This window comes from Schistocerca nitens, chromosome 2, assembly GCF_023898315.1.
Source record: "Schistocerca nitens isolate TAMUIC-IGC-003100 chromosome 2, iqSchNite1.1, whole genome shotgun sequence".
NCBI lineage: Eukaryota > Metazoa > Arthropoda > Insecta > Orthoptera > Acrididae > Schistocerca > Schistocerca nitens.
The window spans coordinates 125,947,238-125,973,873 of record NC_064615.1 but is presented as its reverse complement, the minus strand read 5'-3'; the positions used below and the strand labels follow the sequence as shown (position 1 = coordinate 125,973,873).

Sequence of the window (26,636 nt, the reverse complement as noted above, 5' to 3'; positions counted from 1 at the left end):
GAGAGATCTTCTCATATGTATGCGAAAAATGCACGCTGTGGTACTCACAGGCTGATGATGAAGGGGTGCCGGACCTCCTGCAGGATGTTCTTCTCGTTCTTGACGTGCTCCACCTGCTTGAGCCGAATGACGTCACCAATGGCGAGGATCTTCATGGCGCCGTACTTGCCGGTCGACTTCTCACGACACAGGCAGACGCGTCCGAACGTACCAGTGCCTGCACACACACACACAGACAACCAATGTCGTAATCAGTTCTTAAGTTCATAGCGGCGTAGTTCTGCAAATAGTACTTGAAAAAACAATATTAATAAGGCTTCCAGCTCGCTCCATACTGTTTTCCCCGTGGTAATGAGGGAATTAAGCAGACACTGAATGGGATCGAAATGGCACTGCCGCGCGGGATTAGCCGAGCGGTCTCAGGCGCTGCAGTCATGGACTGCGTGGCTGGTCCCGGCGGAGGTTCGAGACCTCCCTCGGGCATGGATATATATGTGTGTGTGTGTGTGTGTGTGTGTGTGTGTGTGTAAGCTTATAGGGACTGATGACCTTAGCAGTTAAGTCCCATAAGTCTAATAAAAAATAAAAAAAAATAAAAAAAACCTCTTCTTGGAGGATAAGAGGATAAATGGCAAAATTGACTGTACTATATGTCCCAGGTAAAATAAACAAAAGCTTCAAGATCCGTGTTAACTTTTCACATATGACAACGATAAAATGCGCTTCTACAGTCGCATCCTTGCTCGTAAGAACGATTCGAGATACAAAGAAATCGTAGGTGCGAAGTAGTTAACGATGGAAACTCCCACAGAAATCAGTTACATGCTAACAAACCTGTGGCTTGCTGTGAACTTAACTACCAGTCAACTTTCGATTAAGGATTTTGTTGTTACGACAGAAAAAAGTACATACAGAGAAAAGAAACTGTGCGAATTACAGTGATGAAATAAGACGTATGAGCCTCTTTAGCAGCGTGCTAATCAATGTACAGAGTAGATGTATATTTTTATGAAGTGGTGAGATTAATTACAGTAGCTTACTCTTCAAGTGAATAGCTGCTACAGCTGTTTCGTATACGTGTTTATGGTGACAAGCGTTAAACAATATGTATGATATGTATTTGACATAGATTGCAGTGTAGATTACTGTATATATGGGGAACGCCAGTTTATACCTGATGGTAAAACTTAACACGCAGAGCCAGATCGACTTCGCACCTCGAATTAACAGCCATTCGTTTAGTACATCGGCCAGCTCGATCTCGTTCTACAGGCAGCTTTCAAGCTCGTTTAGCGAATGTCGGGCTGCTTCCTAGCCTCCTCCTCAGAAAGCATGACACACGCTTAGCTAAAACAGTGTAACACCGGAACAAAATTAACAAGAGTCGAACTGATGGAGCATGCTAGTTCCTCTCTGATGCGAACTGACAGCTGTTGCTGACACAAAAGCTAAAATGAAATAATTGCCAAATCGTGGAATGAAAAAATGAACCCGTGGCAACGCTGGGAACAAGTACGACCGTTGCCTGTCTTTCAAAAAAAGGAATATTTTTGTGACGATGAGTTTACGCAAGTGCTGTTAAACCGGTAATGTTTCACGCCTAACTATTCAACATAGGCAATTTTTAAAATTTCTTTATTTCCTGCAAAAAAATCCTTTCTGCCATAGGCTATGATGGAATGTTACTCCGTAAATGAGAGACAAATGTACAGTCTTAGTCCATAATATTTAATATAAGCATAGCAATCAACTACAATTCTATTACACAACCTAGTTTAAGTGTACAATAGTTTACTAACAACTTCAGTTATATACTAAGCAGCCTATTGCTACCGAATCTAATATACATACAAAAATTTAGAAATATTTTTGGTGTAATGGGTCCTTGACGTAACTTCTGCATGGTATATTAACTTCGTTAATAATACTACAATTTAACTGAAAGATAACCAGAACAAAAAAGACCAGATAAAGAGAGGATAAGTGGATTGAGTCCCCACTGCTGCTGTCGGGGTTCGTACACTTGGGAACCAGAAGTCTTGTGACCCTGGACTCATCTGTATGCTACGAATCTTTCGACTTATACGCGGTTCTGTAGGTGTAGCTCCGGCTCTGATGATGTAACAGCCAGTGCTGCACTGACGTCAAGCAAACTGAAGGAAGTTACGTTTCACACTGAATATATCTGAGGAGTAATAGTACAACACTAGTCTAATGCTAGTAATCGTCTAAGTTTCAGTATTTAACCTTTACCTCGAGTGGAAACTGCACTACTTCTTGAGACCTGAGTGTGGGATCGTGTCCCATCAAAATAAGCACCATACTCCAATCGAGTCTGGAATGATGCATTTCCAACCTTTTCCGGAATCAACACTTCGGCACCCATCAGTGCTGTCCCACTGACTCTGCTGGGTATCTCACTTCCATATTTTTAACTGGAATATCTTGGTGATCGTGACTGCAGTTATCTTCTAGAAAAATTTCTAGACTTTCCTTATTCAGCCAGTATGTAGCCGTATTTCATGAGGTATATTTCGTGAGCCGCATATACCGGGTGTCTCTCCTAAGCGTCACATTTTATATGGTATTTCGGCAGATATCTGCAGTTTCGTTTTTGCATTGTGTAGCTGGAACCAGCAGAAGCAATTACTGCTCGTCACGTCTTTCACGCAACGTGCAGTGTCAACAGAAACCGCCGATTTCTTTCCCGTTATAAACAAAATTATTTTTAAACCGGAATTTTACGTAGCTAATCGATAGAGCGTTCCCAAATTATTCTAGTCAGATATTCGTTTCGACAAAATGAGTATCGGACTAGACTAATCTGGGACAGCTTTATCGAATGGGCAAGTAAAATTCCGCTTTAAAAACCATTTTCTCTGTAACGGGAAACACACCGACGATTTTCGTCGACACTGGACGTCGCATGAAAAACATGATCAGCACTATTGGTCTGGGTTCACTCCAGCTACACAGTGCAGAAACTAAAGGGCAAGGCATTTGCTCAAACACCAGAGAAAATGCGGCTGACGGCTCTTAGAGGAGACGTCCTGTATAGTTCAGAGGTCGGCTACCTTTCAGTATACGCGGGCCGAATATTGTCAAAATCTCAGTTGAAATCGGCCAACTCACACAAATATCAGTGTCCAAAAATTTGTAGGGATGTGAACTGGAACAATCACATAGGCTCAGTCGTAGGTAAAGCAGATGGAAGATTTTGGGTTCATTGGTAGAATACTAGAGAAACGCAATCAGCCTTTGCTTACAAAGCGCTCGTGCGATCCATCTTAGAATGTTGTCCAAGTGTGTGGGACTCAGGTCTAACAGGGGATACTTTATTTAAGTGGGTATTTAATCACTAAATATTAAAAAATTACTTCTATACTTTTGGGAGTAGCCAGGCCGACACTATGTAGGCGTGTGCGGCAGCGCACCACTTAACAATAATGTTGCTTCTTCTCAGGCGTAAACGGGACTGTCTTGTAGTCCTCACCAGTTCTTAAAAGTTCTCTTCGGAAGACATTAGAAGCGGATGCCTATGCGTGTCGCACGAAATGGTTTGGCAGGTCGTGGGCTGCCGACCAATGACACGAGTGACATGAGACATGTGTCCATCCATACCACTAAATGGCTAAATCAGTCACCCTAGACCAGTTGCAGGCTACCTAGCTCCAGGGGCAACAAAAATTTTATTTTCAGTATTTCATTAATTACCGACCGAATTTAAAATTCTCTTAACCTACTCATTGAAAGGTATAATCTACGTTAAAGATTTAACACAACAAGTCACGTATTTAACCCAGAAACTGTGTGTATGTCTTTAGACAGCATAGCTCATGATGCGCAAATTACCGACATGGTATTCATCCAATATTTGAGAAAGACAGCACTTAATTACTTCCAACATACATAACGAAGTAATTAGACTTTGAAGCTGTTTTACACAAGGGACTTAGATTCTTTAAAGAATCCCGTCCGCGAGGCAGTTACTGTTGAATATTTTAACGCACCTATATGCCGCACTGAGATTAGATGTTTATCCAACAGTTGCATGGTTTTGTACAAAAAATAATTAGTATAAATTCGGCAAGAACTGTATCGACGCCCAATGGTCAATTGGCTTTATGTTCAATACACTTCTGCCTAAGAGTTTTCTTTTTCGGAATGTCTTTCAAGCGACTCGTCGAAACGACAACGACTTTTACGGTCTCATGACGTCCATCGAGTGCTGTCTTTAGAATGAAGTGAGCCAAGGCTACGTCAAGATTGCAGGGGGCCGGTGAAGTTTTGCCATGCCAGGCTGTAGTTTGACACGAAGTACGTGTAGATTGGTGGGTTGTCGTTAAGCAGCTTCCAGCAGGCGGCAATGCCTGTCCCCACTAGGCTGACCTTTTGCACAGTCACTTTATCGGTTCCCACGTGGTATGCGACCATTTGAACACTTAACCGACGTTCTTGTTCAACAAATCATGTACACGTTGTACACAGGCCTCGTTTCTGGACGTTGAGGGGACCCCGTGCAATCGTTCGTCTTCTGGACACTCTCGACCGTCTTTCAAGCACTTGTACCAACTAAAGACAGCAGCCTGTGATACGCGTTCTCTTCCAAACGGTTTCTGGATCACAGCCAACCTCTGCAGAGCAGATATTCCGAGTCCCACACACATGCCGTAGTCCTGCTCGACAGACTGCTGCATGTTAATTTTCTACCGAGCCTGTTGGCAACAGTCACAAACCAGGATACGGATAGCACGTGATCTCGTAGGCGATTGACGTCAGACGCGTTTTGAAAGCGACTTTACGCCTCCATCGAACCTGTATGGAAAGAGTTTGCTGCGACATACCGTCACCTCACGAACAAATAGGGCTCATTACTTTCTATACAAACCCGGGAGCTTCTGAAGCTTCAGTAGTACATGAGTTGTCGGTCTTTTATTTGCTTCTGTAGTAACTGTCCTGTGCACTTTCCAATCTACTTGAAATGTGAGGGCTTCTAGTTTTATCCGATCTATTTGAGATCTGAGGACTTCTAGCTTTAAATTACCTCGTCACACTGAATCCACACAAATCAGAGCCTAACTGCAAAAATATTAACCGTGAGCACCCCCTGACACAGTCGGACTAATCAAAAAAAAAGTCGAATCCAAGACCTTACTACGTAGATTGGAACTTAAATAGTGGCGACACCGCTGTGGAGACACTATGCAATGGAATTTACTATTGTCGCTGATAGCACCTACCTTACTTCCGAGCAAATGGACTCGCCCGTCCCAAGTCACCGGCGTGCGCACAATCGAGGGAAAAACAGTCACTTGTAAGCGAGCGGCCTAACGTAACGGTGTCACTATGTTTTCGAAACAGGAACAACGGAGATGGGTCAAGATTGAATGTGCCAGAGGTCGTACAGCGCGACAGTGTCATCAAGGTCTTCAAAAGGCGTGTGGGGAATCGGCATTGCCGTACAGAACAGTGTCACGTTGGGTAAAAGTCTTCAACGAAGGTCGGCAGACTGTGGCAGACATGCATCGAGCAGGTCGTCCTAGCGTCTCTAAAGAAGACGTGGATGCTGTTGCCACGTTAGTGGACTGTGATCGACGCCATACAACTCGTGAGCTCGCCCACGAAACCGGATTAGCGCAAACGACTGTGCTTCGCATCCTAAAGGAACGCCTGATGATGATGATGGTGATGATGAGGTCCCATACTCCGAAGAGCGTAGGGGTCGATGCGGGTGACCCGCACTGCTGTACTAGGCAAGGTCCTAGCGGAGGTGGTTTGCCATTGCCTTCCTCCGACCGTAATGGGGATGAATGATGGTGGTGATGAAGATGATGATGATGAAGACGACACAACAACACCCAGTCATCTCGAGGCAGGAAAAATCCCTGACCCCGCCAGGAATCGAACCTGGGAAGCGAGAACGCTACCGCAAGACCACGAGCTGCGGACCAAAACGGAACGCCTGGGCATGCGACAAATTGCATCACGATGGGTTCCGCATGACTTTACCGAAATGCAGAAATAGATGCGTTACGACGCTGCTCAGACGCACTTGGAACGCTATGAGCGTGAAGGGGAGGCTTTCTTACGCGTATCTTAACACTGGATGAGGCATGGGCCACATCGTACGAGCCAAATGTGAAACACCAATCCAACGAATGGAGTCATTATGGGTCGCCGCGAAAGTCTAAAGTGCGTCAGAGCCCCAGTATGATGAAAGTTATGATGATTCTGGTGTACGACTGTGATGGTATTATGCTAACGCATTACGTTCCTCCACGGCAGACCGTCAATGCACAGTATTAAAAATGGTTCAAATGGCTCTGAGCACTATGGGACTCAACTGCTGAGGTCATTAGTCCCCTAGAACTTAGAACTAGTTAAACCTAACTAACCTAAGGACATCACAAACATCCATGCCCGAGGCAGGATTCGAACCTGCGACCGTAGCGGTCTTGCGGTTCCAGACTGTAGCGCCTTTAACCGCACGGCCACGTCGGCCGGCCTGCACAGTATTACTGTTCGTTTTTGGAGCATCACCTGCGACCAGCTTTGCGAAAGAAGCGGCGACACTTTCTGCGCAACCCACCCATCATTTTGTACGACAACGCGCGGGCGCATACAGCGCAAGCTGTGGGTGCTCTGTTCGATGGGACTGAGAAGTACTGTACCATCCACCATACTCGCCGGACGTAACTCACTGTGACTCTGATTTGATTCCGAAGGTGAAGGAACCACTTCGTGGCATTTGCTTCAGAACTGTTCCAGAGATTCGACAGGCAGTAGACTGCTCCATTCGCACCATCAACAGAACAGGCTCTGCTAACAGTATACTACGCCTTCCACATCGCTGGCAACGGGTTCTACACAACGCTGGTGACTACTTTGAAGGACAGTAACAGGTGCAAACATGTAACTCTTGTATCGGTTGTGAACATATAGTTGCCACTATTTAAGTTCCAACCCTCGTATATTGACCATATGCGAGAAAGAAAAATTGGCAACAGTAGAGGAATATTTAATTTACTCAGAATAAATCACATAACTCGCAGTCACTAATTCTTCTATTTATTGCAATATACGCCATCAGCGGCCGGGTACTCAATCCCCTGGTGACTGACAGCGGTCCCCGCAAATATCCCTCCACTCTAACATATTTCATAATGTTAAAACAAGGCACTCTTGGACCATGTCCGTACTCCGCTGCCCATCCACAAACTACTTCATTCAACCGATCCCGTCACTAGAACGTCGCGTTAACATTACGGCAACAGACGGACCCTTACGGTGTTGCTGGCTCGGTAAGTGGATCGGAATAAAAGCAGCGTATGGAGCGTGGTCAGTAGTAGGTGGCCGCCCGCACAGAGCTTCCACTGTTACCGCGCCAGCGCGCAATTCCTATAAATACTAGACTGGTCTGCGGCAGAGTTGTTGCCAAGCTGCGAGGCGCGGTGCGGGAGGCGGACACCACGTGGGAGCCGCGGAAACGCGAGAACTCTGCCCGACACGCAAGCTGGCAAACTGACGGGCGCGTTTCTGCTGGCGCTACACTCGACGTACAGTCTTTCTGCCGGTGCCAGCAGCTAATGGGCGGATACAAGTGTGTCTGCTTATGTCACTTACGAGATAAGACACTGAATGCTGTGCCAAAGGGCAATGAAAGACCAGTAATAACCGCCTACCGACAGTTTCTTTATTTCCATCTGAATACCCGTCACTCCAAACCCACTCCGCTCATTCTGGATTCCGATAAATATAAATCAACTAACGAAAGGGGCAATGCTTTTCAGTTGCTAAATTCACTGATGGAAAAAAATCGTATCAAAAACCAGTGTAGAGTAATGAAGCCGGCCGGAGTGGCCGAGCGGTTCTAGGCACTACAGTCTGGGACCACGCGACCGCTACGGTCGCAGGTTCGAATCCTGCCTTGGGCATGGATGTGTGTGATATCCTTAGGTTAGTTAGGTTTAAGTAGTTCTAAGTTCTAGGGGACTAATGGCCTAAGAAGTTAAGTCCCATAGTGCTCAGAGCCATTTGAACCATTTTCTAGTAATGAAATTTCCGGAATACATTTGTCTATACCACATATTTAACACTGCGAGATCACAGGTTAATGTAAGCACGAGACAAGCCATTGCGGATGTGAAATGCAGATACATTAATAACCGCTGTAACCACCAGCATTTTGAATGCAAGCATGCAAATGTACATGCATTATGTTGTGTTGCACAGGTGTCTGATGTCAGTTTGTGGGGGTCAGATTCCATACGTGGTGCTAAATTTGGTGTGTGTGAAATCTTATGGGACTGCTAAGGTCATCAGTCCCTAAGCTTACACATTACTTAATCTAAATTATCCTAAGCAGAAACACATACACCCATGCCCGAGGGAGGACTCGAACCTCCGCCGGGACCAGCCGCACAGTCCATAACTGCAGCGCCTTAGAACTAAATTTGGTCCGGTCAGTACAGGCACGGTTAATGCTGCTTCTGGATGACACTGGAGTTCTCGTTCGCTGATATCCGGGAAGTCAGTATAAATTTGAAAACTTAATAAACCACGGAATAATGTAGGTAGAGCGCTAAAAATTGACACACATGGATGGAATGACATGGGGTTTTATTAGAACCAAGAAAAATTGCTAGACGCATGAAAGATCTCTTGCGCGCGTCGTTTGGTGATGATCGTGTGCTCAGCCGCCACTTTCGTTATGCTTGGCCTCCCAGGTCCCCATACCTCAGTCCGTGGGATTATTGGTTTTGGGGTTACCTGAAGTCGCAAGTGTATCGTGATCGACCGACATCTCTAGGGATGCTGAAAGACAACATCCGACGCCAATGCCTCACCATGCTTTACAGTGCTGTTCACAACATTATTCCTCCACTACAGCTATTGTTGAGGAATGATGGTGGACATATTGAGCATTTCCTGTAAAGAACATCATCTTTGCTCTGTCTTACTTTGTTATGCTAATTATTGCTATTCTGATCAGATGAAGCGCCATCTGTCGGACATTTTGTGAACTTTTGTATTTTTTTGGTTCTAATAAAACCCCATGTCATTCCAAGCATGTGTGTCAATTTGTACCTCTCTATCTACATTATTCCGTGATTTATTCAGTTTTCGAATTTATACTGACTTTTAGATCACCCGGTATGTGCTCGATTGCAGACGAATCTGGTGATCGAGCAGGCCAAGGCAACATGAGGACACTCAGTATAGATTGTTGGGTTAAGACAGCAGTATGTGGGCGAGCGCTATCCTGTTGGAAAACACCCCCTGGATTGCTGTTTATGAATGGCAGCACAGTAGGTCGAATCACCAGACTGACGTACAAATTTGCGGACTAGGTGCGTGGGAGTAACCACGGGAGTACTTCTGCGGTCATACGAAATCGCACCCCAAACCCCAACTCCAGCTGTAGGTCCAGTGTGTCCAGCAGGTTTGCATGAAATACACGCTGTAACGGTCGTGTGTGTTAGTTGGCTTTGAGATTTGACGTGGTGTGTTGGTTGGTCAAGAAAGCCTTTAAGGCGACAAAGCCCTCAACTGGCCTCCTCCTAACCAACAAAATGGTTCAAATGGCTCCGAGCGCTATGGGACTTAACATCTGAGGTCATCAGTCCCCTAGAACTTAGAACTACTTAAACCTAACTAACCTAAGGACATCACACACATCCATGCCCGAGGCAGGATTCGAACCTGCGACCGTAGCGGTCGCGCGGCTCCAGACTATAGCGCCTAGAACCGCTCGGCCACACCGGCCGGCCCTAACCAACATACGGCTATCAATGGCAACGAGGCAGAATCAGCTTTAGTCAGGAAACACACCGTATCTCCACCCTGGCCTCCAATTGGACGTCGCTTGGCACCGCTGATTCCGCAAATGGCGGCAACCGAATTTTGACAATTCGTTATGCGACTGTGGAGCCAACAGCTGCTGCAAATGCAGTATGACGCGCCAGAGCCCGGTCTTTACGCGAGCACACGACTCCATTCAAACTCAATGCTGTGCTGATAATGGTGTTTTTTGTCGCCTTAAAGGCTTTCTTGACTAACCAACACACCACGTCAAATCTCACATCCAACAAACACACACGACCGTTACAGCGTGTATTTCATGTAAACCTGATTTGCATTCCCATAGTGGCGCTACAAGCGCCATTTTTATGCGACTGACTCCATCACCCCCGAACGTTGCTTCATCGGTAAACAACACAGAGGATGGAAATGTAGGATGCATCAGAGTATCTGCGCTATTGGTCACCGAATATGGCTTTCACAACTGCGTGATTTCTTCCGGGATAGGCTTGAGTCACAGCCTCAGTAGTATGTTCGCAGCACCTGAAGATATCTGTCAGTTGCACCGATGAAATATTGTGAATTTCGCAATGACCTCCGATGCCTCGCCCGACAACCATATTTGCAACTAGTCCGTCGGGAAAGCCTCAGGCAACACAAGAACTATAATGTTAGAAGTTCAACAAAATAAGAAAAATGGAGCAACATACTAATTCTTCCCACATAGATCTCATGAAATGGAAATAAGAAAAAAATACAGCTCATTCCGAGGTTCATCAGCAGTCATTCCTCCCACGTACCATTCGTGAATGGAATATGGAATAGAGGAAAACATAGTGGTACCACAGATAACCTCCGCCACACACTAAATTGGCTAGAGGAGCATACATGCACAGTGGTATCCATATTCAGTTAGCGTGTAATAGTAGCTCTGGGAAGTATTGTACCGGCGTATTAGTTATATTATTTAGTTGCTCCCATTATTTCGATCGACCTACGTATACAGGGTGAAAAGTATTTAAACCGACAAACCCTGGGAGGCTGTAGGGGACATCAAAACAAATATTTTTCCCTAATGTCATTTTTTCCTATGAGGATTATTTAAACCGGTGGAGGCCTTATTACGCTCTTCAGTAGTTAGGGGCCGTATTACGATCTTCCGTTATTAGAGGGCGTATTACGCTCTTCAATTGTAGGCAAGTGCTGTCCACCAGTGTAGTAGTGCATTGTCTCTGTTTACTAATGTAGCGATACACCTGGAGTGAGTACACTGATATGGTTGGTGCATACTACGTAGCGCACCACAACGGACGAGCTGCATAGCGGGTTAATCAACAACAATATCCTAATCGCCGTATCCCGCATCATACGACCTTTGCTGCTGTGTACCAACGTCTGCATGAGACCGGGTCATTTTGCAGATTACCTGGACAGGGACGCTGTCGCACGGTAAGAACGCTGCGAGTTGAGGAAGCTGTCGTGCAGCATGTGGAGTGGGATCCTTCAGTCAGCACTCGTGCAATTGCACGTAACATGGGGACGAATCAGATGAATGTAAGAACAGTCCTTCGAGAGCAATTGTTACGTCCATTTGATTTACAGCGTGTACCTTCACTTTATCACGCGCTTTCAGGAACGTATAAATGGGCACTTAGAGAGCTCCGCTATAAAATGTTAAAAAAAAGTGGCACAAGCGAGAGTAGTGACCAAAAGCAGAAAAACAGAGTAAACAAAAATTCTTGTTGAGAGTCATTTTACTTTTGTCGAAAATGATCAGAACTAAGTGGCATAGGCTATCTTCTTATTGACGTTCTTTGTTCATTTGTAATAGATAGTGCTTTGTCTCCTTACGTAGTCCTCGACTGTGATATTTTTGTCAGACATCGCACTGTCTCTTGCGTCAGCCATTTCGTACGTACCGCTTTGATTTCGTGTAGTTTGAACATCGTAAACAGCAACAGAGAGTCCTCTTACTGCTCCCATCAGCAGGTGTTAGACACAGTACTTTGCTATGTGAATTTTAAATTTTCTCGGCGAATTGACTGTTCAAACAAATTTCGGGCTTGCAGCCGGTCGTAGTTCAATACCTCGCACGATATTTCAGCTGGGCACCTGCCAGTCATCTTCAGGTGAGCCGTCGCATACTGGCGAAAAGGTTTTTTTTTTTTGTTTTCCTTTATTGTATTTCAATTCCCCATCGGGGCGGGCTGGCAGCAGCATAGGCGCTGCTCTTCAGCCGAAAGACATAGAACAAAACAATAGAAGACAGTTAAAAACAGCAAAGGAGAGAATAAGGTGAACATAGATATAAAAAAGGGGAACATCATGGAAGGCAATAGACAAAAAACGGGGTGACTAAAATGGAGATAAAAAACTGTTTAAAAGTAGCACACACAAAAAGCCACACACTGCGACGGTTAAAAGAACACGAGGCACAGTATGACTGGAGCATAAAGGTAGCGACGTATGGCATAGCACATAATGTAACACTGACGGCGAACCTCAAGGCAGGACACAATTAAAATCACACCTCTTGACGCACACGAGAAACAGCACTAAACAACACTGATGTGGCACACTGATGAAGAGCAACACAGAGGATCTGCCAGGCGCTAGGAGATGAGGGAGACCTGAAGAAGGGAGGGAGGGGAAGAGATGGGGGAGGTGACCGGGGGGCGCGTGGAAGAAGGCCAGGGAGGGAGGGATGTGGGAAGGAGAGAGGCAAGTATGGGGTGCAGGGTCTCAGGGGAGGGGGGGACAGAGGAAAATCCGCTCTGGGAGAAGGAGGAAAGAGGGAAAGGGGCCCTGGGGAGGGGGGGGGGAACAAGGCCAGGTTATAGTTGGAAGGAAGGGTAGATGTCATGGCGAAGTTCGTCATCCGGGAGGGGGAGGCGTTGGAAATTGCCCTGATGAAGGAGATGGAGGGTGTGGAGGTGGAGAGAGGGAGGGATACAGCGATAGAGGCGCGGCAATGGGCGGGGGGTGGAGAGGAAGGAGGAAACCAGAGGGTGGGGGGGATCAAGCCTGCGAACAATGTAAAGGATGCGGAGATGTTGGAGGAACAGGAGGAGGTGGGGGAAGGGGATCAGTTCATACAGGAGCCGTGTGGGGGAAGGAAGGCGGATACGGAATGCAAGGCGGAGCGCATGGCGTTCAAGGATTTGGAGGGCCTTGTAAAAGCGGGTGGGGGCGGAGATCCAGGCAACGCTGGCATAACAGAGGATAGGACGGATGAGGGATTTGTAGGTGTGGAGGATGGTAGAAGGATGCAAGCCCCATGTCCGGCCAGACAGGAGTTTCAGAAGGCGGAGGCGGGAATGGGCTTTCTGCTGGATGGTCAGGAGATGAGGGGTCCAGGTGAGGTGGCGGTCAAGGGTGAGGCCAAGGTATTTCAGGGTGGGGGTGAGTTGGATAGGACGACCATAAAGGGTGAGGTAGAAATCATGGAGGCGGAAGGAGCGAGTGGTGCGGCCTATGATGATTGCCTGGGTTTTGGAGGGGTTGAGACGGAGGAACCACTGGTTACACCAAGTGGTGAACTGGTTAAGGTGGGTTTGGAGGGTACGTTGAGACCGTTGAAGGGTAGGAGAGAGAGCCAGGAAGGCGGTGTCATCAGCATACTGGAGAAGGTGGACTGGTGGGGGTGGCTTGGGCATATCAGCTGTATACAAGAGATAAAGGAGAGGGGAGAGGACAGAACCCTGGGGGACGCCAGCCTCGAAAAGGTCCTCCGTTCCGCAATATATAGCGTGCTGTAACTATTCTGCGCATGCGTCGAAAACTTGATAGATGGACCACACTGCCCGCCGGCAGCGCCCTCGCTGGTGGAACAGCGGAACTGTCGCCCTCTGCGTTGATGTTTGCCACGACCGTCGGCGCACTCTGTCGTCTTCGATTTGAGCAAATGGTGGAGATGATGGGATTCCATGCACTGTCCAGCTGGTAGCCGCTGTCACGGTTCAACAGATTTTCTGCCAGTCGTATTTCTACGGATTCTTTAATAATGGAGTCCCAGAAAGATGTTGCTGTGGACAAAATCATTGTTTTGTCATGCTCCATTGAATGTCCAGCGGAATTACAATGTTCAGCAATAGCGGACTTGCTTGGCTGCAAAAGGCGGGTGTAACGTGGATGTTCAGTGCAGCGTTCTTTCACGGTGCGTGTGGTTTGACCTATGGAAGCCATGCCACATTGGCACGGTATCTTGTAACAGACTGGCCTTTACCGATCCCACAAGGTCCCCAATCTTCGATGGTGGGCGGAAAAGCACAGTTACCTGAAATTTTCGGAGGATTCTTGCTATTTTAAACGAAGTGTTGCCAATGAAAGGAAGAAAAGCTAAAGATTGTTCCGGCATGTTCTCCTCTATATCCACTTCCTGCTTCTTAGTTTAACTGTTTGTACCCTGTTAATCTGCCGGATAGAATACCCATTTTCGCTGAATACTGTCTGTAGATGCGCGAGTTCTTGAGGTAAGCTAACTAGATCTGAGACAGTATGAACTCTATGGACAAGTGTTTTAAGCACACTCATGGTTTGCGATGGGCGATGGTAACTCGATGCTTGCAGGTATAAACCAGTATGAGTGGGGTTCCTATAAACTGAATGCCTTAGAGCACCATCATACTTCCTTCGAACCAGGACATTCAAGATCGGCAAACAACCATCTTTCTCTACTTTGCTATGGTTTAGCCATTCCCGTTAATCGGCAGGCACGCTGAAAGACACTGTCAACGTGACATTCCACATTGAAAAAAAGGTTTCAGTAGCTTGTTCTACGGATTTATAGACACAGCTCAGCGTTCGCAAAGTCAAGGGATCGCCCTAGACCTCCCGCAGTTCGCACACCACGTATGCAGGAGCGAGTATTTCGACACGTAGGAGGTAACTCTGAAACAAGTGTGCGAAAATTTGAAGCCGCTGAAAGTACTTCGTCTATTGTGCACGAGCAGTTACTTTATCTACATCGCTTGCAGCGTGTGCGAACTCCCTTAGCAAAAGACCACCACGCCTGATTCTACAAATGGATGCTAAGATCGAGCGCTGAAGACCCGCAGTTCACAGTTTACATTTTATTTGAGGATAGGGGAGAGATTCACACAGAGCGGGTTACTACGCTTTCACAACAAACGCCTGTGGGCAGACGCAAATCGTCGACATTTCATGGAAGCCAGGTGTTAAGATCGCTTTCATATTCATCTGTTTGCTGGAATTTTGCTGTGACAAAACTTACACAGCCGTTCACTTTACCACACAAAATAATAATAGTTGCTGGTTATTACCAAATTATGTGCGCTATTGGAAACATTACCATTTCAGAACAACAGATACCGTTAACGCACGACGAGGCACCACGCCATTTTCTGCGCCTTGTACTACAGTCTCAGCACAAAGGCCTAAATAGCGGTAGACTAGTCGAGGTGATCCAACAGCATGGTGTCGCCACTCACCTAACATTAACACCTTAAATTTCTGGCTATGAGAACATCTTAAGGTTCTGGTCTAATCCACAACCGTTAACAACGTGCAGTTGTTACAGGAGAGTCCTGTGCATGTTACTAAATCCGGGGACAGCAAGAGTTCGTGATCGAGGAGGAGGAGGAGGAGGAGGAGGAGGCTGAGGAGGCCACTGAAGGGTGTGTAAGAATTAGTGTTTACCAGATTCCACGCCTACAGTGTCAGGTTGTTATCGTAGGAGACAATGATCGATGTCATAAATATTTTTTCCGGACACTCGTTTATAGGAATTTTTCTTGTTTCCTCCACTAATATTGTGATGTCACATTCTCAAGAGATAGCGACAAAAAGATAAAAATTTAACAATTACTTTAAGAAAACGTCACTTGGGACTGTAGATTAATTAAGAATCTGTGGTAATTAATGAGCCTGCAAATTTTCATATCGATTCTCTGTGTGATAAACAGATGGTGATGATACATAGGTATAGAGATATTTTATTGGCAAATTGTTGCACAGACGTATTAAAAGTTACTAATTATCACCAAATAATGAACATTTCCGCTTTTAAGCGCAGAGATACACATACAAGGTGAAGAAGACGTCAGTACCTTAAAGTTACAGAGTGGCTCTTCCAGTAACGTTGCAAAAAGACAGGTTAGCCATAATATCATTGAACTTTCAACTGTTTTCTTCAGATGCATAGGTTTTAAGTAGCACCCATGATTCACAATTATTCGTCCGCCTAGGGGGCGGTCATCATAGGTACAGCCAGCCTCCGGACAACACAGACCTGCAGTTTAGGCGCCATGTTGTAGCGGTGATCCTGACTGACTACTGAGGCCTCATATGTTTAGGGAAGCCTGCCGACCCTCGACAAGCATAGCACGTAGGCCCCATTTTGCTTGCTAGTCGCAACGTCTTAATGACAACTCGAAAGTACGACGGCAACTGAACCTCGAAGTCGTCCATGCTGTCGCTCAGTTAATGCTAAATGTTCTGCTTTCGCCATATCACCATTTGGCAAAATCTCTCATTTCCTTGTGTACGATTTTTTCTGTCGACTTATCAGTTACACCCTGTCCAATAACCTGTACAAGTTGGAAAGCTGAAACACGCTTTCCTAAGCTTTTAACTGTCATCACATTAACATGTATTAACATTCAATACATCTGTTTATTTCAGCCTGCCTACGACGCTTATTTACGTAGCGCTGTAATCTCTCCTGTCCGTAATAACTCCTTTTCGCATGATCATAATCACAGATAGGCCAAGGGTTATTCAGCCCACAAGTACGAGGGGAAGCTGATGCCTGATTCACGATCAAAACAGGAGGCTGGAACGCATATCACCATAGTAGAGCAATATTAAAGACAGAAATACATACAAAAATAATGAAGAATAAAGGTAACGAAATGCTGGCCAGAAATGCCTAACTTAGTGACCACATTCCGAGGTCTGCTTTCATGACAAGCACCATAATGAAGTAAAGGCAACAACTAGTAGAATAACTGTTTCTGAAATTTTTCGTAAGACACTGTAAACAGTAACCGGATATTGTGGCCTAAAGATAACTTTGAATCTTAATTATTTAAAACATTCATCACACCTTGTGTATAACTTGCAGAATGTGAATTGCTATTGTTGCCGAAGAGTCACTTAAAAAATTTAATTTAGGAAACTAATAATACAGCCAACCAACGCAACTCAGCATCTATAACAGCAAATAATATCCGTAATATTCACTCCAATTACATATTAAAGATGTAATATCAGACAAAGTAAATTGCTCGATGCAATTCCATGGCATTGCGCTCCGATCATAGATGGTGGCGGGAACAATGTTCTCTATCCTTTCTCACTTTTTTATTCCTTAAACTAATTTGGAGTTTACAGTTTAGTGTTAGGTTGTACCTATAAAATACTATAGGATTGTATCAGGACGGTGCATACGTTCGTACCCATTTTCGGTAAGTTAGTACACACAACAGATACACATAACAGACCCTTTAGTCATCACTAATATATTCTCCTTGTAACGAAACCTAATAAAGGCTTTACTTTACCGAAGTATGCGCTACCCTCAAAATTCAACCAGTTTAACGAGTATTTATGATTACACAAAAGTTATTGTGTACGTTAACAATGATTGCATAACATGTCTCCATACACTGTCAACCCATTAAATTATACTGAATAACTGACCCACACAAAAGTTAATATCACTTAATCACTGATACAGCAAATGTCATCATGTAATAACACTAAGTTCATCTTAAATAATTAATATGAAGTACGAAAAATAGTGGCCAACTTAGGTATTTTGGATCTCCTTAAATAAAAATCACCCAGTGAAACCTATTTGTTCATAGGACCGTTTTCACTCAGTATTCGCGTAAACACTCCTATTTTAGAAGAAAACCAATGTAATTTTTAATAATTCATGTTATTTCTTATTTATGCAAATTAGAGAAGTCAATTGACAAACTTGTAAAAAACGGCCGTTTTGTAACAAAGAATTATTCTGTCAAGTCAACAAATCTGTCTGTAACTTTAATAACCTGTTAAATGATGTCACTCGATATAAATTAATAACTTTTCTGCACAAATTACGATAACAGATGTACATGTGACATATAAACTATATCTCTTTTTATTAGTTCTTTGACAAGGTTATAAATACAAGCAGCAAGGGTCGGGAGCGGAGTCTGAATGTCACTTTGGTAAAGTGTATGTGTGTTATTGTTCGAGGTGGATAAACATTGCAAAGAACATGTAAAAGAAGTGCTACTTTGTGTTGTGTCATTGTCTTTGGTGGACAGTAGAATTAAGATAGCCACCAGAGTAATAAATATTTGAAGTTTAAATATTTGTTGGTTTCGCTTTATCATCAAAAGCACATCAAAAACAGGGGACCTCATCTTTTTACGCCTAGACAACCAGATTTAGAGCCAGCATTAGCATCGAGACACAGCAGCGATCCAGCAAGCAGCAGCGATTACCACAATGCATTTTAATGGCGCCAACCTAACATCAAGTGCTAACAAGCTCCGTAAATGGGAGTGCAATAGTGCGATCATAGCAATATCTACGACTAGGCGACCATTATATCTTTCACTATTTAGTACAGTCTGTCAACGCTGGGGTAACTTCTCGACTCGTCGAGCCGTGTTCGGAGCGCATTTTCATTCGTGAAGGAAGTTCCTTGAAGGTTGTACGACAGAAAGCGGAAAAAGAAAATCTGAGACGTGAGATCAGCTAAGAGAGGTTGATGCGGAACGACTACCCCACCCAATTTCCGTTCAGTGCTTTTTGTCAGTGTAACAGAATGCGGACAGGCGTTATCGTGGAGCACCAACACTTCAGGCAGTCTTCCTGGTCGTTGTTCTTGGACTGCGTCTGCGAGACGTCTCAGTTGACAGGAAATGTCAGCAGTGATGTTTACACCCTCGGGGAAGCAATTCTTCTTCGTACACCACATTGTCGCTGTTCCACCAGGTGCGTAACATCTTTTGTGGATGTCAGCGTGTATTTGTACGAGGATTTGCTGCTTTGTTTGGGCTCAACCATTCCCTTCTTTTCCTCATGTTAGTATGAAGACACCGTTTCTCATCACCAGTAACGATATAGGATAGAAGTGACCGGTGTTGTTCACGAGCTAATTCATGACGAACAAGCGAAGATGCACACACGTTCACCCACCGATTTTTGTGATTTTGGCTTAGGGCAGGCGGTAACCGTACTCCGATTTTTTGAAGCGTCCCCTTGGATACAAATGTCACACGATGGTGGAATGATCACAGTCCATCACATTTGCCAGTTCTCGAATACAATGACGCGGGTCACTGTCGAGTAATGCGTTTAAACGATCTTCATCAAACCGCGAAGGTCTTCCTGAACGTTGGAGAGTCACTGTTATCAGAACAATTTTGTGCTCTGTCCAACGGCATTATCCCCAGACACGGTGCAAATCACATCTTAAGGCTGTGCACCAGGGAGCCGGCGTGCACTAAGTGTGGGGAAAACGGTCACAGCCGAAAAGACTGCAAGGCGGCGGCAGTCTGCATACCATGCAAGAATCGAGGGAAGAAGTCTTGCGGAGCCACAGGCAGGAATTGCCCGACATACAGAATGTTGGAGCAGAGATTAATCTCCAGAACAGACTATGGTTGAGCCCGGCATACCGAACAGGATGCCAAAGCGAAAGTCCCCGAGCAAAAGGAGGAGGGATGCCATGAGGGCAAACAGATTCAAGGATTTTTTGAGGTCGCTTTCGGGCCCCACTAAAATTGAAACAAAAGACAAAGCCATACAGACTGAATTTCCAACAATGGACATTGGCATACAAACCAGTCTCCCCCTCATGGCTGAAACTCTCTCCTCTGGAAGCCGGGGAACAAAGCCGGAACCATACCAACAACGGCAAGGGCATCCTGTGGCTGTGGCAACGCCTAAAGACAATCATACAAATAAACATCCCATTCAAGAAAATACAGTGACAAGCTCATGCACGAGCCCCACTGTACAAAGCTCACCAATAGTCAGACTGCCACCGGTCGATTCGGTTAGGGTGTACCCCAACTTGGAGTACACCATGCAACTATCCAGACTAGAGCAGCCGGCTACCCTGACCACTGCCTTACGACATGTGGTCCGTGTAGGACATGAAGAAGGCAGGAAGATAACCTTCTCGGTTATGGAGGCTGTTGACAGAATCCAGCTAAAATCAGTGAATCTCCCCACCGACTTCGGAGCCTTGCGAGATCTGCTCAAGAAAGTGTTCGAAAGACGAGGTGAGAAATTTGATCTGAACGACATTTACGAACAATCAGTAATAGCACATGGACGAATTGCTTTCGACTGGAGTAAGACCTGACCACATGACCGAATACATACGTACTTCCCCTAATGACAAAAATAACTATTGGACAGCTCAACACTCATAACAGCAGACTCGTGATGCAGGAGCTCCGAAGGGAGGTGGAGGAGAGGAGACTGGATGTACTCTGTCTACAGGAGCCATACTCCCTGGCTGGAAAAATAGCTTTTGCTGCCGCGAGCTGGCAAATAGTCAGCAGAGGGGATGACCCGAAGGCGGCGATTATAATCACAAATAAACGCTTGAGAGTCACCACACTCTCGCAGTTCACAACTAGCCACTGTAACGTCGTGGAGCTTCAAACCCCTATGGGAACCATAACTCTCATAAACATGTATTTTCAGTATGGGGACAACATAAAACACTACACAGACCACCTAGCGAGAGTTACCACGGCGTTGCAGGGAAGAAAAGTTGTAATAACAGCTGACATTAATGCCAAATCCCCTCTGTGGTACAGTGGCACAAGAGATGCTAACGGTGAAAAAGTCGAGGAACTTGTAATGGCATCACAACTTGTGGTGGCAAACAGGCCTGGCAATCCTCCAACCTACGCTGCAGGAGGAGGACAGGGCACAAATATTGATGTCACCCTTGTAACTCCAAATACAGCTAACATTATTCAAAACTGGAGAGTCACAGAGAATGCCACCACAAGCGACCACAATTTGATATCTTTCACCTTGGGAGAAAGAGAGTGCCGCTGGGCCACGGGGTGGGAGGTGCAAATAAATTACAGAAGAGCCGACTGGGAACGCTTAGCGAGGGAGTGTGACATTCCTCCATCACCAGAAGGTGACATGCACCTGGACATGGACGTAGACCAGAGAGCAGAGGAACTGGTGAATGCAGTGACAAGAGCGGTGAAGGCAGCCGTACCTACAAGGAGGAGGGCCATGGCGGCCTCTCCGTCACCATGGTCTGCTGAACTAGGAGAACTGCGTCAATCTGTCAGAAGGCTGAGGAGGCACTACCAGCGCAGTGTCGTCTGGCAGGAACGACAAAGGTGGCAGATGCTATATAGGGAGGAAAAGCGGAAGTTCCAAAAGGAACTGCGCGAAGTTAGGATGAGAAGCTGGGAAAACTTTGTGCTCAACCAGCTAGTCACGGACCCATGGGGGCTGCCATATAAGTTGGTGAGGGAAAAAATCCGCTCTCCTCTGGAGCTATCAACAGTCAGGTACGGGGACAGATGACGGAGTCCTGGCAGGAGACTGCGGGGGTCCTCCTCCGGTCCCTGTTGCCTGACGACAATGCGGATGGGGAGACAGAGGGGCAGAAGCAACTCAGAGATGAAGACCAAGTAGTATACGTTAATGAGACGGCTGTCTACCCCTTCTCAGAGGAGGAGGTGGCAACCCATATAAGATCATTGAAAAAAGGAAAAGCACCTGGGCCAGACGGCATTGTGGCGGAGGTGGTGCAGTTTCTGGCGCCTCAGCTGACTGCGCCACTAACACATCTATACAACGAATGCCTTAGACAGAGAAAATTCCCAAAGAGATGGAAAATGGCAAATGTAGTTATTATAAAGAAAGGACCAGACAAAGACCCTGCAGAAGTGAAATCTTACAGGCCGATTTGCTTGCTGGATGTATTTGGCAAAATACTGGAGAAATTGTTGGCTGACAGATTGACAGCACACCGAGTGTTGTGCGGGGTGAGCGACAGGCAGTTCGGGTTCAGGCCGGGGCGGTCGGCATCTGATGCAATCGCCCTGGCGGCCGAGGTCTGTGGCTCGACCCCGCACAAATACGTGGTTGGCATCATGGTTGACATCAGTGGCGCCTTCGACAACCTGTGGTGGCCTTCGTTCTTCTGCTTGCGGGGGAAAGAGTGTCCAGGGCCGCTATACGGTTGCCTGAGGAGCTATTACAAGGATCGGGAGGTCTGGTTATCATCATCTAGCGAAAGAGTTGGAAAGATAATCACCAAAGGATGTCCCCAAGGTTCCGTCTTAGGACCCCTCTTCTGGGACATCCATATGGAGCCTTTATTAGATAGACTACAACAAAGTGATGAGGTGCTAGAGGTGACAGCCTACGCAGATGACCTCCTCCTGTTGGTTGGTGGCCGTAGCCGAGAAGACATTGAACCGAAAATAGAGACAGCATTAGACAAACTCCAACAGTGGTGCCACACGACTAAAATGACGATATCGCCCAGTAAATCCACCTACCTATTACTAAAAGGACATCTTATTAGAAATCCGACTGTCAGAATAGATGGTTCACCAGTTCTCCGACGACGTGAGACACGCTACCTGGGAGTTGTCATTGATGAGAGGTGGAGTTTCGGAAAACATATTGATACTGTCACCCAGAGAGCCCTTCAGATATTAAATAACCTCATTTCAATAGGCCATAAAAGATTCCATCTTCCTCCACACCTAATTAGACTATCATAATAGTATCCTAACCTCAGTTGTGGGCTATGGCTCGGGAGTCTGGGCGCACAGGCTCACGAGGGTTGTGCCCGCCATGGCAGTGAGAAGGGTCCAGAGAAGCATGGTATTAAGAGCAGTGGGTGCCTATAGAACATCTTCAGGGGGGGCCCTATTAGTCATAATGGGGCTCTGCCCTCTGGACATAAAGATAAGAGAACAGGCGGCTTGGTATTGGGACAAGAAGGGAAATTATGAGAAGATTGCGGATATTATGGGTATTAGGATGGGGGATAAAAGAGAGATAAGGGAAAGAGGGGAGGAGCTCTGGCAGGAAATTTGGGAGGTAGAAGAGGCTGGACGAAGAACCTTCCAGTTTCTACCAGATGTGAGGGAACGACTTGAGCCTACACGAGGTCTGATCCACTTTCTCACTGGCCATGGACCCTACCCGACTTATTTATGTCGATTTGGGAAGAGGGCAACACCAGCGTGTGACTGTGGCGATCCGGAGGGTACACCCGAGCATGTAGTTTACGAATGTCCCCTCTTCAATGATACCGCGAACACACTACGAGACAGACTACCCAACCGTGACACATACCAACTACTCAGACGAGAGGAAACTTTTCAGACCTTAAACACCTTGGCAAACGAGGTATCTCGAAAAGTTCTAATTGACTATTTAGGAGAGATACACTAAATAATAATGACAATAACCACCGATTGCGTCCAAGAGCCCTACTTCCATGCCGCCTGTGCGTGGACTGGCCGACTACATCTAAGTTGGAATCCGCCACGTGCAGGACTAGGGGGAGTAGGGAACAACCACCGAGTGTGACACACACCAGATTTGACGTAGGATAAGTTAGTTAGTAGGATTTAGTTATAGGAAATTAAGATAGGGACTGCAGCGAATTTAACATCGAGGCCTGCCCAGTGCCAGGGGCATGCTCTTCGGGATTAGCTCGAAGAGCAAGGAATGTGAAAGTAGGTTTATATCTTCACTGGCACACATGTGACGCTGCAGAATACATATACAAATTAAATTAGTTATAGGAATTAGGTATAAACAATATATGTAGATATTAGATGCCCATTGTTTACTAATAACTGTAGCTCACTTACTAAAACTAAACTAGCTGCAAAATTTAATACAAATGTATAACTGTTAGGACCCACTAAGGGATTAAGGAAGTGGGTTAATTTGTATAAATATAATGGTTTAATAATAAAGATTTAAAAAAAATGCTTCTGGTTGCCTCCACCGCTGTCCTGAAGTGAAACAGAAGATGGTGAACTGAACTTGAATTATTAACGACCAGTTCCGCTGCGTTAAAACAGTTTCAGGTTGTTAGTAGTGGCACGTAGTTGAGCACATGGAGGTGCTGCCGCCGCCGCCCCCCCCCCTCTCCTCCCCCTCGTTGTCACATAATCCAATCCCAACGAACAACCTGAAGATGCTGTTTTAAGGCAGCGAAACCTGTCGTTAATAAATCACTTAACACCTGTTTGCGGTTTACTGAGGTTGGATTTGCCGTGAATTTCAACGGTTGTGGCTATACGTGTTATAACGTTATATGTATTAAACAGCAGACTTATGTCTGAAATGTTCCGATTTCTCCACTTGACACTCCATTTTCTAGCGTCCACAACTACACTTACTATCTCCACGTGACAAAATGACTATATGTAAAGTCAAACAGCGGTAATTTCCAAGAAAGATTGCCTACCGAAGTCGCGGGGTCCAAACGATACATATCGAACGTGCGGTCGTAAAACGATCGTGCGACTCTGATAGCGGGCGTTGTAATCAGTTATTTGCTATCGTCATTTTTATCTGTTTTCCGTCGTTCCCTTAATTGCTCTAAATTACATATCTCCGCGAATTATTTGTGAGTTGCTACGGAATCCCAAACCTTTTATGTCGTTAGTGAGTGGGATGTATGGTGTTCTTGACGTTTCTTCGGCGGATTCTCTCACAAGGAAAAACAATCTCATTCCATGTTTATCCAGCGTAGAAAATTGTTCGACTTTTTGTCGCAAATATGGAGTACTACCGGAAGGGGAAAGAAAGGACTGTGTAGACTGTGGTGGTGCGAGGTGTGTAAAACTTCTTAAGAACAGTTTCGATACTGAAATACCGTTTACAATTTCATTGCGGACAGTGCGGAAAACGAACGAGTATCAGGAAGAATACATGGTTCGACTCTTCCGAATTATCCATCCAGACCACCGTAATGGACTTTCACATGATAAAAACACCAACGACGAGTAAGGTAAGTCGTCTCCTTTGCAATCACAAGTATTTTTGTAACGCTCTTCGTTTGTCGTTGCTTTAGCGACCGCCGTAAAAATGCTCATAACGCCCGCCACCAGAGTCGCATCATCAATTTACGATCGCTCATCCGATATGTATCGTTTATTATTTTATTTTATTTTATCGTATGGCTAGGACGCTCCGTCTTGCAGAACGTTCGCCGTGTGCCGGTCTTTCAAGTTGAAGCCACTTTGGCGATCTGCAGTCGATGAGGATGAAAGAATGATGATGAGGACACCACAACACCCAGTCCCCGGGTGGAGAAAATTCCCCGACCCAGCCGGGAATCGAACCCGGGCCCAGAGGATTGACAATCCGTCACGCTGACCATTCAGCTACCGTGGCGGACATATGTATCGAAACTTCCTGGCAGATTAAAACTGTGTGCCCGACCGAGACTCGAACTCGGGACCTTTGCCTTTCGCGGGCAAGTGCTCTACCAACTGAGCTACCCAAGCACGGCTCACGCCCGGTACTCAAAGCTTTACTTCTGCCAGTATCTCGTCTCCTACCTTCCAAACTTTACAGAAGCTCTCCTGCGAACCATGCAGAACTAGCACTCCTGAAAGAAAGGATATTGTGGCTAAGCTATGTCTCCACAATATCCTTTCTTTCAGGAGTGCTAGTTCTGGAAGGTTCGCAGAAGAGCTTCTGTAAAGTTTGGAAGGTAGGAGACGAGATACTGGCAGAAGTAAAGCTGTGAGTACCGGGCGTGAGTCGTGCTTCGGTAGCTCAGTTGGTAGAGCACTTGCCCGCGAAAGGCAAAGGTCCCGAGTTCGAGTCTCGGTCTGGCACACAGTTTTAATCTGCCAGGAAGTTTCATATCAGCGCACACTCCGCTGCAGAGTGAAAATCTCATTCTGGACATATGTATCGTTTGGACCCCGCGACTTCGATAGGCAATCATTCTTGGAAATTACCTAAACGGCAACAGTGAACCAAAAATAAAAAAATGACAGTCGATAAACCTATAGCAACCGGAACACCAACATGCAAACAAACACACTACGAACTTATGCAGCAACCTAATAACATGGAAACGTACAAGTTATTATTTGATGAAAATTGTAAAAGGTATGACCTTCTTTTATACAGTATGTAACAGGTTTTAATTACACAATACATGAAAAAATATTAGTAACTATATATATCACTAGGAGACTATCACTGAACTATCCTTTTTAAGAATACGGTAGACGATTTTTTTCAATACCCAATATAACAACGCGCTGCTTTAGGAGGAGTAAGCAAATGTTCTCTCTAGCGTTATAACCAGTGCGTTATCATCGGTTTCTTCAAGTGGTTCAAATGGCTGAGCTCTATGGGACTTAACAGATGGGGTCATCAGTCCCCTAGAACTACTTAAACTTAACTAACCTAAGGACATCACACACATGCATGCCCGGGCAGGATTTGAACCTGCGACCGTAGCGGTCGCGCGGTTACAGACTGAAGCGCCTAGAACCGCTCGACCACAGCGGCCGGCCTAATCGGTTTCTTCCTGCAGATTTTCTTTCTTTTGTTGTGCTGGAGAAGATACAGTCGAGTTCGAACTGTGTGTCCATGACAGTGTGTCAGGCTGTCAGGCGCACAAATACCTCACAGACCATCTCCCTCCCCCTCTCTAACCGCTCCACAAACCCGTGCTAAGTCCGCTGCCGTTACTTTGAGGCCGGGTCGGCGTGTGTGAGCACGCGCGGTCGCGCATGCATCACAGAGCGGTACCGCCGCCGCTACGGACTGCTGCAACGGAGCGGCCGAGCCCACCGCCGCGCCGGCTGCGGAAGAGAGGCGCC

The 26,636-nt window shown here is 45.9% G+C and overlaps 1 protein-coding gene across 1 annotated transcript in view; it reads right to left on the bottom strand.

The window, feature by feature from the left end:
• Positions 1–26,636, bottom strand: part of LOC126235820 (cAMP-dependent protein kinase catalytic subunit 3-like) — a 287,659-nt gene that overhangs the window by 35,768 nt on the left and 225,255 nt on the right. Inside the window, exon 2 of the mRNA XM_049944669.1 lies at positions 49–217. Coding sequence (XP_049800626.1) covers positions 49–217 — 169 coding nt within the window. The remainder of the gene's footprint in view (positions 1–48; positions 218–26,636) is intronic.